A 15,552-nucleotide genomic window follows, 5' to 3' on the forward strand; every position below is an offset into this window, starting at 1 on the left:
CACACACACACACACACACACACACAACACACACACACGCACGCACGCACGCGCGCGCGCACATACACACACACACATCTGTGAACCACCCTGTTGGATTGGTACACCATTACCTACACAAGCACATTTATGAACCACCGTGTTGGATTGGTACATTATTGTCAACACACACAAACACATCTTTGAACCACCCTGTAGGATTGGTACACAAATTCAACACACACAAACACATATGTGAACCACCCTGTAGGATTGGTACACCATTGTCAACACACACAAACACATTTATGAACCACCGTGTTGGAATGGTACATTATTGTCAACATACACAAACACATCTGTGAACCAACCTGTTGGATTGGTACACCATTGTCAACACACACAAACACATCTGTGAACCACCCTGTTGGATTGGTACACCATTGTCAAAACACACAAACACATCTGTGAACCACCCTGTTATATTGGTACACCATTGTCAACACACACAAACACATCTGTGAACCACCCTGTTGGATTGGTACACCATTGTCAACACACACAAACACATCTGTGAACCACCCTGTTGGATTGGTACACCATTGTCTACACACACAAACACATCTGTGAACCAGCGTGCTGGATTGGTACACCATTGTCTACACACACAAACACATATGTGAACCACCCTGTTGGATTGGTACACCATTGTCAAAACACACAAACACATCTGTGAACCACCCTGTTATATTGGTACACCATTGTCAACACACACAAACACATCTGTGAACCACCCTGTTGGATTGGTACACCGTTGTCAACACACACAAACGCATCTGTGAACCACCGTGCTGGATTGGTACACCATTGTCAACACACACAAACACATCTGTGAACCACCCTGTTGGATTGGTACACCATTGTCAACACACACAAACACATCTGTGAACCACCGTGCTGGATTGGTACACCATTGTCTACACACACAAACACATCTGTGAACCACCCTGTTGGATTGGTACACCATTGTCAACACACACAAACACATCTGTGAACCACCCTGTTAGGATTGGTACACCATTGTCAACACACACAAACACATCTGTGAACCACCCTGTTGGATTGGTACACCATTGTCTACACACACAAACACATCTGTGAACCACCCTGTTGGATTGGGCCACCATTGTCAACACACACAAACACATCTGTGAACCACCCTGTAGGATTGGTTAACCATTGTCAACACACACGAACACATCTGTGATCCACCCTGTAGGATTGGTACACCATTGTCAACACACACAAACACATCTGTGAACCACCCTGTAGGATTGGTACACCATTGTCTACACACACAAACACATCTGTGAACCACCCTGTAGGATTGGTACACCATTGTCAACACACACAAACACATCTGTGAACCACCCTGTTGGATTGGTACACCATTGTCAACACACACAAACACATCTGTGAACCACCCTGTAGGATTGGTACACCATTGTCAACACACACAAACACATCTGTGAACCACCCTGTTGGATTGGTACACCATTGTCTACACACACAAACACATCTGTGAACCACCCTGTTGGATTGGTACACCATTGTCAACACACACAAACACATCTGTGAACCACCCTGTTGGATTGGTACACCATTGTCAACACACACAAACACATCTGTGAACCACCCTGTAGGATTGGTACACCATTGTCAACACACACAAACACATCTGTGAACCACCCTGTTGGATTGGGACACCATTGAATCCCGCCTCTCTCATCATAAAATGTTGATGTGACATGAATATTACACACCAAGGACGATAAATTGTACTCTACTGTTACTGGAAGCCGAATAATGTTAACTGCTACATGATTGCTAGGGCATAGTTACACAATGAATACACGACTTAAGATAATGCCACATGGCTATAATTACTTATTTTGACCTTATCTCTAATGTTCACCAGTAACCAAAGCCCCAAACTCCATAATCGATAAATACTTGTCCGGGACGACCTCCCAGGAATGAAACACTAACAGCGATAATACGGGCGCTCGTAACAAGTTGACATCACCCTGACCCAGCCGTGGGCCACGCGACAAACTCATTCAGTGAGAATCAAATGTGAAGCACTTGCGTAATGTGAAGTTCACTCAATACTTCGGTTTGATATTAAGTTACAATACACACACCATCGATATTAAAGTATGCTCAATACATTCCAAACGTCTAGAACTCAACTGATGCCATGTAGTCCGAGTATTGCAGTGTGTCGTTAAACAAAATATCTTGAGTAGTTGGTGGTTGACTTTATGTCGGGGGCAGTTTAATCATAGCAGAAATTCATTGGTTTTACATGTATTATATGGTTATGTATATAGCGCTACAGTCCATCCAACATGTATGCTCAAAGCGCTTCTTTATTTTTCCCTCGATTATTGGATGTCAGTCTCAGCGGCACATCATATTATCAATCTCAACTCCCTGGGGATCATACAACTCTTGCAGCCACTAGGCGCACCAAGTTAATGTGACTTTTCCCATCCTTTCGAGGTACCCATTCACAGTTGGGTGGACTGGGACACAAGTCCATGTTTACTGCACGTTGGTGTACCCGCAACTAGGTGTTTGCACGTATTCTTGTGGTCACTATCTGGTCATTTACCAACGGATTCGTGGGTTCTTTTAAGTGCACAGGGTTGTGTACTGCACACTAGGGGTTGTGACAACGCTGAAAGAGTCTGCACTCCAAGGGTTTTACGCCCAGTCACAGGTGGGCTCGATCCCGGCCACGTCCAAATACTTTTCATTAAAGGGTATCTCACAACTTCATAATTGTAAAATATATTAAATTACAATATTATTTTATACATTTATCTAAATATTTACCAGTTACTGCATATTTTGTAACTCTGACTGAGCACATGGTCTTCAACCATGTGCTTCAGCCATTTAAACTATTTGGCTTACATTATACATTCTGCCTGAACTCTTACAGGAGGGAGGTTCTCTGTTTTCAGCCTTCCTCCCAACTTTGAACTCAAATAAACTTCATCTTTCATCGAGAACTGCTCTTGTTATGACTAGCAGCCCAGTGGCTGGACATAACACACCACACCCGGCTACACCTACACTGAATAGACGTGCTTTGCTGAGTCATAGTTTTGGAGGACAGGGTGCAAAGTGCAAGCAAGAGTGCGCATGCGTTTACATAGTTAAATATAACTTCGCCGGTTTAGCTGTAGATACACAGTCACCTGTCGCCGTGCAAGGTATTACAGTACACAGAGTCTCGAATAAACAGACTTGCTGATCCAGTCACCTTCTGTTGAAATGGCCCTGAGAGGAAAAGTTGCTATAATTACAGGTGAGATTGTTAGTTGTGTAATACGTATAAAGGAGCTGTTTCTCATGTGTTTGAATCCCCCACCATTAGAATGTCAGCAAGTAATAATATTTCAGGCCTATTTCTCATGTTGCCCAGCACACGATATATGTATATTGAATAACTGATAACCCAGCTGAGCCTAAACTTGCATTTGTAATGTTGCTGCGCATGCGTGAGTCAGACGTGTTTTGAAACAGCGGGAGAAAATGGGCATCTCTTTATCACAATATCGGGCAAAAATAAGCTGCTTTATTTACCCAGATAAATCTAAACGATCCATTAATGGAATCCAACTTGCCAGCACTTCGACTTCCATGTGTTTGAGACTTTTGCTACCTTTGAGCACATTGTTGGTGACATGTGGATCAAGTCGAGGTGAACCCCGGACCCGCGACGAGACAACAAACATTCACATCTGATGATGAAGGGGCAATCCAATTAGAGCAGAACGCTTCTGATGTTGTGAGAATGCTATATGGAACTTTAAAACGCTCAAATCCAGGGTAGACAATGTGCCGACCGACTTCAATCAAGAAGCTCAACACCATTCAGTCAGAAAACTTGGACTCAAAACTCGGAGCTATGGAGAAATAAGTCGACAATTAAGAAGTGAGAAGTCGGCGTGATAATTTATTATTTCACGGGTTGCCAGGGACAGTTGGTGAATCGTGGGAGCAATGAGAAAGAAAAGTGCGTGATTTCATGGCGGATACATTACAAAGGGGAAGTCATGCGGACAGTGAGCTATTCACTGGAGCTCATCGTTTAAACCCCCAAACGGCACAATCGCCAGTGATCGTGAAATTAACGAGGGATAAATCAACTGTTTTCACAAAAGCAAGAGAAATTCCGAAGTGGGACGGTAACCAGCGCGTGGCCGAGGACTTTACTCAACGAGTGCGCGGACTCGGCGAGGTCAGGCGCTCCCTCCACCCATGGCTTGTCCAAACAAACGTGTGAAAATGCGACAAAACAAACTTATCATAGATAGATCTGTGGCCAAGAAAGGTCGAGAGAAGAAGGACGTTGTTGTGTGACGAAGAGCGGATATTACTAGGTCTTTACGAGGATCCCCCACGGAATGCAAAGATGCAGTGACAAGAAACGCGTAGTAGTTTGTTTACATCTGATGTATGTTGAAGTAGTGACAACGCAAGGGAGGCTACTCTTAATCTGTCTCACAGTTACCTACTGCCTGATCCTGCAATGCTAAAGCCCTAAATGAGTTTTGTGAGTGAGTTTAGTTTTACGCCGCACTAAGCTATATTCCCGCTATATGGCAGTCTAAAAGAAGTAAGTCTAGATATATCCCAACTCACTGGGACTTCTTTGAGGGCAAAGTGTTCGTTGAGGCTACTTCCAACACAAGCTCGAGATACGACACCAATGCCCAATCGAGAAGGAAGTACGAGAGAACATTGTAAACATTCTAAGGGACCATTCATAATTTATGGCTAGGGGGTGATGATGATTTTTATGGAGAAGCATGTACAACGTGAATGACTCCCCCTAAAATTTATGTACAAAATAAGTGCCCCCCCTGCATGTCATGTAAAAATACAATGACCCCCGCTCCCCTACCCATAATTTCTAAGCATAATTTTATACAGTTTTATATGAACAAAATTGATGACCCCCCTAGTACGTGTGTACAATATTGATGACCCCCTAGCTTGCCAGAACAAAATGGGTGGAAACCCACCCCACCCCGGCCCACCCCATAAATTATGAACGGACCCTAACGTGGTACGTTGAAGGTTTGAGGAAATACGACAGTCCTTTATCACCTCTTAAAACTACTGTATTGGTAATTAAGAAATTATAGGGTTCAGTGCAAGTTATGTTCATCCTGATCATGAATTCAGTCATTTTCTAACCGGCTACCGTGTTTTTAATAGTGTACGTCAAAGAGTTCACAACATCGGACGTTATTTTGGAGGTGTGACTGTGTTTGTAATGGATTTGTTTTCACGATAATGGTATCGTTGAACGTGTGTTAGAACATGTTCAGAACTGTGTTGTTTTGATTTTTCATGCAACACGTTTCAAGTGAGACAGAGACATAATTTTACTATTCCCATACGCAGCCAGCTCCAGAAAATGCACCACATCATGCATTGTTATCACGATGCTTGTGGTTTTTGTTTATGGGTATTTTCCTGGTGAGTGGTACTGGTCATATTCTTTGTGTACAGCTGATATTATTTCAGGTCTTGTTTCTGATGTTGTTTATATGGCTGTTGGTGTCTGTTTGATCTTTGTGAGGCTTCTCTGATATGTATGGTGCCGATGACGTTTGATTGTAACTGTTGAAGTGATGTTTCCGATATTGTTGGTGAGGCATTTGATGATGTTGTTTGTGAGACTGAGATGATGTAGTGGGCTTTTCATAATGTCTGACGTTGATTAAAAAAAACTATCTGTCGTGAATTGCTGTTGCATAAGATCTTTCTGCTGGTGTTGCTGTCAACAGGGCTTGTTTGTCGGACTACTGCCAATGCTGACGTTGTCACTCGCATGGTTTTCTTCCAGCTGTTACCTTCTGCTGTCTGACGTTCCTTTCATAACTACCTATCATCTATATCCTTACCTGTTGACTGTAAGAACTGGCTGAGTATTGTTGCAATATTTCAGGACTGAATGTTGTTATTAGTCATTCGTGATTAGTTTTCATGTTAAGATAAGTTAGTTATCAGATTTCACCAAGATACTGAAGGACGCTTGATTCTGAAAGGTGAACATGACATTGAAATCTGAAGTCCAGTGCCATTCCATACCTTGAAATGAACAAGTTTCATAAAAAAGGTGTACATGAATCCATAGGTCTTCCGATAGCATCTTTACATATACAGATAGTAGGTAATTATAGCAGATGTAATAAATACATTCAAATGAAAAACATGCACAAATATAACAATACAAAAAATGCACATTCCAGAAGGAACTGGAATTCTTATTACGTTTGAACACAATCTATGTTTTAGGTTCCAGTTCAGGAGTTGGGGCAGGAATTGCTGTAGCTTTTTCAAAAAGAAGGAGCCAAACTGTCCTTGACTGGTAGGAACCAGAAGAATTTGGAGGAAGTGGTCAAGGACTGCAAGAAGGCGGGCTGTGAGGTGAGTAGAAACCAATAGAGAAATCAGGATCTGATCTAACACACCTGTCACTATTCTGTACGCACAGTACAGAACCGTCCTTGTAGATTTCATTGGCGTTAACAGCAAAACCCCTAATTTGGCAGTAAGGGGTGATATGGGATGGACTAGTACTTTGTCAAAACATAGAAAAGAAGTATTACGATTTTGGGATAAGCTGCACCGTATGGCACCTGATAGATTGCCGTGTGTTGTTAGCAGCTGGCCACGACGTTTAGCCAAAACATGGGATAACACAGTGTCATCTTTATTACAATCATTGCTTCTCCCAGTGCGTGATCTGCTACAAATGTCTAGTAGTGAATTGACTTTGTCATTTCAACATATACAGTTGTTAGATCATCAGGAGTGGTTACGGGAATTGTGGAATGACCAGGGTAACCCTAACGGTAATAAGCTACGCACATATAGACAGTTTAAGTACACAGTTACTCCAGAACCATACATAACTTCTATTCTGCCCAGATGGCACCGTAGCGTTCTAGGTAAACTTCGCTGTGGTACACTTCCATTAGAAATAGAACGTGGTAGATTTTCTCGTCCTAAGACGCCACTTGCAGACAGACTTTGTCGTCACTGCACTGTAGAAGTCAGGCTGTCGAAGACGAAGTCCATTTCTTAGTTAGCTGTCCTTATTATTCTGATCTTCGGTACTAGTATCTTACACCCATATTTTGCACAGTTATCAAACACTGAACAAGCTACATTCCTCTTACAAAAAGAAAATATTGTTAATCCACTGCGCCGCTTTAGTTAGCCGTATTGTATCGGCGTAAGCTATCATCCCAATAACTTATAATAATAAGTTCTTTCATATTAGTGATACTCCTCTATGTTTTAATTTTATATGTTATATATTTTATGCACATATTGTCTAGTGTGTCCCATTGTCCATCTGGACTGGTGTTTGTATTTTTCAATGTTCTTTTACCACTGCCATTTTTGACATGTACTGACTGACTGACTGAGTTTAGTTTTACGCCGCTTTTAGCAATATTCCAGCAATATCACGGCGGGGGACACCAGAAATGCTTTTGACATGTACATTCACGTGACACATAAATAAACTATTTTGTCTGTCTGTGGTAAAGGCATAGCCCATGTTCTTCATGGCGCGGCGAATCATTTAGGCTATGAAAGTGATCTGCAAAAAGAAATTGGTACAGTCCCAAATCTATCACAAAATCAGTGCCTAAATCAGTCATTAACTATCCTTCCTCATTGTCAAATAGAAGAAAATACAATCGTACTGAAGTAATGATTAATCAAGGTGATCAACTTCCTTTTTTTAGGATGTTCTCATAAACGTGGGTGACATCACGCAGGATGCTTTCAGAAGGACTCTCGTGGAGTCAACCAAGAAGAAGTTCGGGAAAATAGACATACTGGTGAGTATAGTTCAGCTACGACAGAAGAAAATCTGCATACATATTCATTGCGAGTGATTACTTGGCATCTGATTGGTTCCCAAGGCATTTTCACGTGTGAGACATCCCAGGCGTCTGTCCGGTTATCCATTGTTGCTAGTATAAATAAAATTAGTTATTGAAAATTTCAACTGATTTTAATTCCCTTATATATTTTTGTCACACGTGAAATGATTATATCATTCATTTTATATATTACACACAAGAGGAGTTAAATCTGTTTCTTACAACTAAACATATTTGCCCGATTGCAATGTTTGTCATCTGCAAGAGCGGAACAATGGCAGATGCAAACAGCATCTACCGTCACTTTCATTCAGGGAAAGCTTGATATGATTTCCGATGCTGCCTTATACGAACGATCTGAAGATTGAGGCGTCGAGCGCATTTGCGATAGTATATATCCTCGCTGTTTCCAGACCCTTGGAAGTCGAACGTGAACCACCCAAACTACAACCCCAAACCGAGAAAAAAGTCAGAGAAGTAATTTAGAATGAAAATGTTCTAATAGATTCACTTTTCGTCATTCCGCGGCACCATAACAAACACCAAATGGGGTGTTAAATGTTACAATTAAATAGATATTTATGTCTGAACCACCACACCATATCAGTAAGGCAAAAGTTAAAATATCTTTGCAGTTTGTCTTTTGCCACAGGATGTCCCCAGGGACGTCTGCATATTATCGAGCCAGGAACACACACGTTCAGCTTAACGTATTGTTTAAATGTTCTGCTATTTGTTTCTTGTTTATCGCTTAAAACAGTTATGGAACATCCATAGGGCAGTTGCAGAACCAGAAAATACTGTGATTGCTAGTTTAAGCAAAGACCCATGATGTAGGGATATTGTGAAACGCATGTACCAAAGTCACCGAGTCTGATCAGCCAATCCATTAAAACGCCTCTCTGGACAAACACGGGCATCACATCAAACTCCCAACATCCACTGGGTGCTTCTGCTGATCTGATTTCCAGGATATCTTTGAGTCATGTGTACAACGATACACTGCGAGCAGAAAATGCAACTATTTGAAAATTCACATCAACTTATGAGCAGAACCCATAAGCTCTTCACATGAAAATTTAGGTCCCTATCGATTAATGCTTATTTTCGTTTGGGAGAGTGAGTGAGTGAGTTGAGTATTACGCCGCACTCCAGCTATATGGTGGTGGTCTGTAAATAATCGAGTCTGGAACAGACAACCCAGTGATCAACATCCAGTTCCTGCGCAATTGGGAACCGATGACATGTGTCATCCAAGTCAGCGAGCCTGACCCCCGATCCTGTTAGTCGCCTCTTACGACAAGCATGGGTTACTGAAGGCACATTGTAACCCGGACCTTCACAGGTCCTTATTTTGGTTTGGAGTACTTGAGCTTTATTCCCTCAAAATAACGTTATGTCACGACTTTCGACGTTAGATTTGGGCTTTACACACTGTATCCACATTGAGATCGGGTGGTCATTGGTTAGTTGGTGGATAACGTGTCGTAATACCTAGAGGGTGTGAATCGTAGATCATATTATTAATCACTGGATTGTCCGCGTGAGTGAGTTACGATTTTAAGTCACAACGGCAGTTTTTCAGCCATATCGTGTCTATATCAAGTTACAGATATATAAAAATCAAATGTAAATTATATAAACCTGTCACCGAAGGACAGTACAAACAACTAAAAACACCTATAGATGTAAAACTAGTACGTCAATTTAAACTTTGAACCATTGAGACAATACAATATTAAAAGAGACCATAGAACACCAACAGAAGAATGGAGCTCACCATACTACGTACCATGGGGACAGTAATTTTGCTTCCTGCATGGACCCAAGCCGGATTTACACCATCACGTCAGATGTTAGCAATTGTAGAAAAATCTGGACTCAAATACCTACGATTATTATTATACTCAAGCCAATAATGGTTGTCGCCCCAGCCTATTAATACAATTGAAGGGGGTGACAACCATTATTGGCTTGGGTATATTTATAACAGAGTATGGCGTTAAATCTGAACACGAACAAATAAGCTGTTTCATATGTCTGTGTTTAGGTGAATAATGCCGGGAAAGGATGCATGTGTCCGCTGCAATCAGCTACCAAAGAGCAGTACGACACTACGATGGCTGTAAACTTGGAGGCACCTTTGTTTTTGACACAGTTAGTTGCACCGCATTTGATTGAAACCAAAGGTACGAAATAATCTTGAACGAAATAATCCTCAAGATTTACACTCACAAACAATTGTTCACTGGATATCCCGGATGTCCTGGGAAAAGTTAGTTTCGCCATAAATTGTTCAGCTCCTCGTTTCAGAAAAAAACCTTGTACGTCATATGGATCGTAGGACATTTAACAATATTCTAATACCTGTATGGTAATTGCCGATAAGATGTTGAAGTGAAACGCGGGGTATTTTGTTGCTTTTTTCACTGGATATCCCGAGTGTCCTGGGAAAAGTTAGTTTCACCATAAATTGTTCAGCTCCTCGTTTCAGAGAAAACATTGTACGTCATATGGAACGCAGGACATATAACTTATTCTATGCCTGCATGGCGATTGCCGAAAAAGTGAAAACGGGGATATTTTCTTGCTTTCTTCCGGAAGATGTCATATGAGTATAGTCACTAGTGTTTAGGCTAAACATATCTTTTGTTTCAGGAAACGTGATCAATACCTCGACCTCCGGTACGGGTACAATTGTAAGTGTTATGTCAGCAAATACAGGAATAATTCACAACTGTAAAATTGAACTACTTGAAACATTCCCCTGGTCATTTTAGTTCGGTATAGGCCACACGTACCACACACTAAGCCGAGTGATGTGTCAGTAAAGAAAGTATGAGTTGTGGCGACATAAGATTAGTCCCTTTTCAAGTTCAGAAACACTAAGCTTATCAATCATTTTCGAAATCTATATAAACGAATTGAATTGAACCGGCTATTATTTTCACATATCATTCACGGACGTTTCTACATATGATATGTGCAGGCACCGGGTGGCGGTGTCTACATTATGTCGAAGGTTGCCCTAGAGACATTTACACGATACCTTGCTCAAGGTTAGTATGTAGAAACCTTTTGCAACAGTTGTGTTTCTCACACAATATCAAAGTACCAGTAACGCAAATTACTCACTCAATAATTATAAAACTAATTTGAAGCAAATGCATTTTTTTAATTTCGTGAACATTATACAACATAATATATATAAGAATCCGCGTTATTGTTTGACCAAATAATCCATATCTGTGGCAGAGGGAAGAGATCATGAAATATTCCTAAGCGTGGTTAAACAGCAAACGACGTACAAACTTTCTTTCCACAGAATTGGCGTCAAAGGGGGTACGTGTCAATGCAATCAAGTAAGTACATATGAAACAACAACAATTGTTGCTGAAGGGATGGCTATTATATATCGATGGGATATGGCTTATGTTCATTTGAGTTTCAAATGAGATTCTCTATGCTTCATATCTGTTTTTGTTATAATGTGTTATTATTTGTCATGATTCCATCCGGTTGCACGCTTAATGTAAGTTTCTTACTCAACATGTCCAGTATTCGATAGCGGTTTATTAATTATATAATACTAATACAAACTGTCCTTTTCGGGATTTATTCATAGAAGAGTACATTGTAATGCGTACAGAGGTATCTCACAAATTTTACCACAGTACAATACCATCGCACTCACATGTACAATTTGTAGGACATCGAACAGACAGTTGAAACTGAGTTAAAGAAAGTAAGTGAGTCTAGTTTTACGCCGCTTTTAGCAATATTCCAGCAATATCACTGCAGGGGGCACAAGAAATTCGCTTCAGATATTGTAACCATGTTGGGAACCGAACCTCGGTCTTCGGCGTGACGAGCGAACACTTTTACCACTAGGCTACCCCACCGCCCGTTTAAGAAAGTAGTTTATGAAATTTTAACAAGTTAGCTCCGTCATATTAGTTTGCTCCATCAGAAAATCGTCGATCTATTAAGCTGTATTTTACTCTCTAGGTTGAAGATGAATATGTTATACTTGGTTTCCTGCTATTAGTCCATATACGTTCACCAATGCTATTGCTAATGTTACATATGACTCATTGTGGCTATTGTATTCAATGTACTTTCTATATTCACTGTCAGTGCTCTGTTCGTTTTATTAGCTGTTTTCACTGTGTCGTTTTCGTTGTTTCAGTCCGGGCTATGTACCCAGTCAATTGATTTCAAGGCTGGTGCCTAAAAAAGAAATATCTGATGAGGTAAGTAAGTCCAGCCCACCAAATGGACGGAGTGAGTGAGTTAAAATTTAAAGTAACATCGGCAGTATTTCAGCCATGCCCATCAAATGGAAACCTGTGTAATTGATAGCGTTAGCAACTCCACGCCGCTGCGGATACACGACGCTTAGTGAACAACGAGTACGTACCTGACCACCCGATCCTTTTAAGGCGCCTCCTACAACAAACACTGACTTAGTGAGTGAGTTTAGTTTTACGCCGCACTCAGCCATATTCCAGCTATATGGCGGCTGTCTGTAAATAATCGAGTCTGGACCAGACGATCCAATGATCAACAGCCCGAGCATCGATCTACGCAATTGGGATACGATGACATGTGTCAACCAAGTCAGCGTGCCTGACCACCCTATCCCGTTAGTCGCCTCTTACGACAAGCATGGGTTACGGAAGATCAATTCTAACCCGGATCTTCACGGGTAACAAACAGTACTTACCCTTACCCACGTGGGTTGAGGAATTGCTTGATAACAGCGTAGTTCAAGCACCTAAAGGACACTCTCATTATATCATATATACTTCATTCTTTCACTCATTCATTCACGCACTCTTTACAGATTGAGAGAGTTATAGTAAAAGCGACGCCAATTGGTCGAGCGGCAACCGCAGAAGAAATCGGTCATATTGTAGCCTTCCTAGCCTCCGAGAAAGCAGCCTTTGTAACTGGGGAGTGTTTCAGGGCCGATGGTGGGTACACAATGACCACACCAGCCCTTGGATGAATACGTTGGGGGATGCTTGAGGCGTACTTGCCTCCACCATTAGCAGATTGTGTAAGAAACGTTCGTATGTGTAGCATACTATACAAATGTTAGTAAAACTTGACAAATTACTTTAATTTATGGATTATTTAAAATGAAAAAAAGTAATTATTCCAAATCATCGGCTTGAAAATTCTTGATAATTATGAAATATTACTTTGTTGTTTAACGCTGCACTCAGCAATACTACAGTCTGGAGCAGACAATCCAGTGATCAACGTCATCATCATTGAGTTACGCAATTTGTATACGATTTCATGAAATATTCGTAATATGAATAAAATTTCTTTGAATAAATTCTGTAAGATTTTGTGCGACTTCTAATTAGATAAATATATATGGATGTGCATTCTCAAAACCTGTTTCACGCTTTGTTTGGTTGGTTAAAGAGTCGATAGGAGGTTGATAAGAATCTTTCAGTTTATAAGTAGTTACCAACTCTTTCGATGCAGTCCGCCTCAGACGCACGTTTTCAGCCACCTGTAAGTTAAAAATGGACATGGGCCACCGTGTTTGCTTGGTGCAGTATTGTCTACATACACAAACAAACACAGCCGATGCGCCAACACAATGCCACTGTCTTGTCTTGGCGCTACTGACCAAGTGTAATATATACTACCCTTCAAAGCTTTAGACTCACTTAAAACACTCACTATTTGTTATGTATATACATGTGGTTACATCGAAGATGAATTTCTCCACTTGGGGGAACCAACTGCAAACCTTATGCAGATGCATAGCACGAGGATCATGCATCAACTTGCTGAAAAGCATGTGCAAAGGGCGTGCATGTGAACAGCTGCGTTTTGGTGTAAAGTTTTGTTAAGAATTCGCCAATTGTCTAGGCGCTACTGACCAAGTGCAATATATTCTACCCTTCAAAACTTTAGACTCACTTAAAACACTCACTATTTGTTATGTATATACATGTGGTTACATCGAAGATGAATTTCTCCACTTGGGGGAACCAACTGCAAACCTTATGCAGATGCATAGCACGAGGATCATGCATCAACTTGCTGAAAAGCATGTGCAAAGGGCGTGCATGTGAACAGCTGCGTTTTGGTGTAAAGTTTTGTTAAGAATTCGCCAATTGTCTTGGCGCTACTGACCAAGTGCAATATATACTACCCTTCAAAACTTTAGACTCACTTAAAACACTCACTATTTGTTATGTTTATACATGTGGTTACATCGAAGATGAATTTCTCCACTTGGGGGAACCAACTGCAAACCTTATGCAGATGAATAGCCGAGGATCATGCATCAAATGGCTGAAAAGCATGTGCAAATATTTCGCAAAATCTAGTTTAGATCAGTTGACTGAAGTAAGTGGCTACATTCACACTAGTGAGTCTAAACTTATGATGGGGAGTATATTTTTTGGATCCGGAGTCACACTGACTTGTTATGGATCTGATCAGTTGAAATCTGTCCATGTGAGACAAAAAAAAGTTTGGAAAAATGTAACACATTTCAATGTGTAATTGTAACTGTACGAGTGAGTTTATCCACACAAACACTGGGCAATAATCCCGTTCATCTTACCTGTAAATGACAGTAATGTCTCACCTACGATGTGATGCCAAGATTCAACGTGATTATTTGTATCTTTCATAACGCATCACGTTATGGCAAACATCTTATTTTGCATGTGTCACAATGCTAAACATTTTCTCATTATGATGTTTGACTTTGAAAACGTAACTAGGTTCCATGCCCCCTAAGTTGTAGCTGATAATATGTAAATGTCAATTTTTTATTCTGTACATCTTATCTTTTACATGTTAATGTCATATGACTTATAGGGATGCGTTGTGACATCACCCTTGCAACTTCAATTGGATCAATGATAAATCTATTGAGGAAATATTCATAACTTGTTACCATATCAACACATAGGTACGTAAGTGCACACACACACACACACACACACACACACACACACACACACACACACACACACACACACACACACAAAACCGTTCCCGTCCCAGTTAACAAGTGAGCGAGCGAGTATAGTTTTTTTCGCCGCAGTCAGCAATACTCCAGCTATATGGCGGCGGTCTGTAAAGAATCGAGTCTGGATCAGACAATTCAGTGATCAACATCATGAGCATCGATCTGCGCCATTGGAAACCGATGACATGTGTCAAACCAAGCCAGCGAGCCTGACCACCCGATCCCGTTAGTTGCCTCTTACGATAAGCATGGGTTACTGAAGATTCATTCTTATCCGGACCTTCACGGGTCTAATTAACAAGTAAACACGAAGGCAAGCATACTAAAACAACGTAAAGCACACAAGAAACCAACCAATCCCAAACCAAATATCAAATACTAAATGCCACCTAGACGTACTTTGATTCCAATTATTGTATTGTGATCTAAGAAAGCGATCATGTATCAACTTGCAATTGGCAACTGACTCAAGTTTCACCCCATCACTAAAAAATAAATAAATTATTTTTTACCAAGTGGTTGAATTAACTCCATGGCCTTTGAAATCGCGTTCTCCAGTGTTGTGGAGGTGCA

General features: G+C 40.9%; 1 protein-coding gene across 1 annotated transcript; it reads left to right on the plus strand.

The window, feature by feature from the left end:
* The first annotated feature begins 3,156 nt into the window (after nucleotides 1–3,156).
* On the plus strand, nucleotides 3,157–13,379 carry LOC124282309 (uncharacterized oxidoreductase MexAM1_META1p0182-like). Its single transcript, XM_046718274.1, has 9 exons — nucleotides 3,157–3,358; nucleotides 6,364–6,495; nucleotides 7,827–7,922; nucleotides 10,018–10,156; nucleotides 10,626–10,666; nucleotides 10,957–11,026; nucleotides 11,293–11,329; nucleotides 12,157–12,220; nucleotides 12,814–13,379. Exons 4-9 carry the CDS (start codon nucleotides 10,042–10,044, stop codon nucleotides 12,976–12,978), a joined length of 492 nt encoding a protein of 163 aa, XP_046574230.1. The 5' UTR covers nucleotides 3,157–3,358; nucleotides 6,364–6,495; nucleotides 7,827–7,922; nucleotides 10,018–10,041; the 3' UTR covers nucleotides 12,979–13,379.
* The last annotated feature ends 2,173 nt before the right edge of the window (nucleotides 13,380–15,552 follow it).

The sequence above is a fragment of the Haliotis rubra genome, unplaced genomic scaffold (assembly GCF_003918875.1).
Source record: "Haliotis rubra isolate DU_JTF1 unplaced genomic scaffold, ASM391887v1 Scf1089, whole genome shotgun sequence".
NCBI classification, from domain to species: Eukaryota; Metazoa; Mollusca; class Gastropoda; order Lepetellida; family Haliotidae; genus Haliotis; species Haliotis rubra.

What these genes read in the sequence shown, in the direction of transcription:
- LOC124282309 (XM_046718274.1), top strand. Translation starts at nt 10,042, where the DNA reads ATGTGTCCGCTGCAATCAGCTACCAAAGAGCAGTACGACACTACGATG. An exon ending in GCATTTGATTGAAACCAAAG is followed by an intron (nt 10,157 to 10,625) that starts GTACGAAATAAT and finishes CTTTTGTTTCAG; the next exon opens with GAAACGTGATCAATACCTCG. An exon ending in AAAAAGAAATATCTGATGAG is followed by an intron (nt 12,221 to 12,813) that starts GTAAGTAAGTCC and finishes CACTCTTTACAG; the next exon opens with ATTGAGAGAGTTATAGTAAA.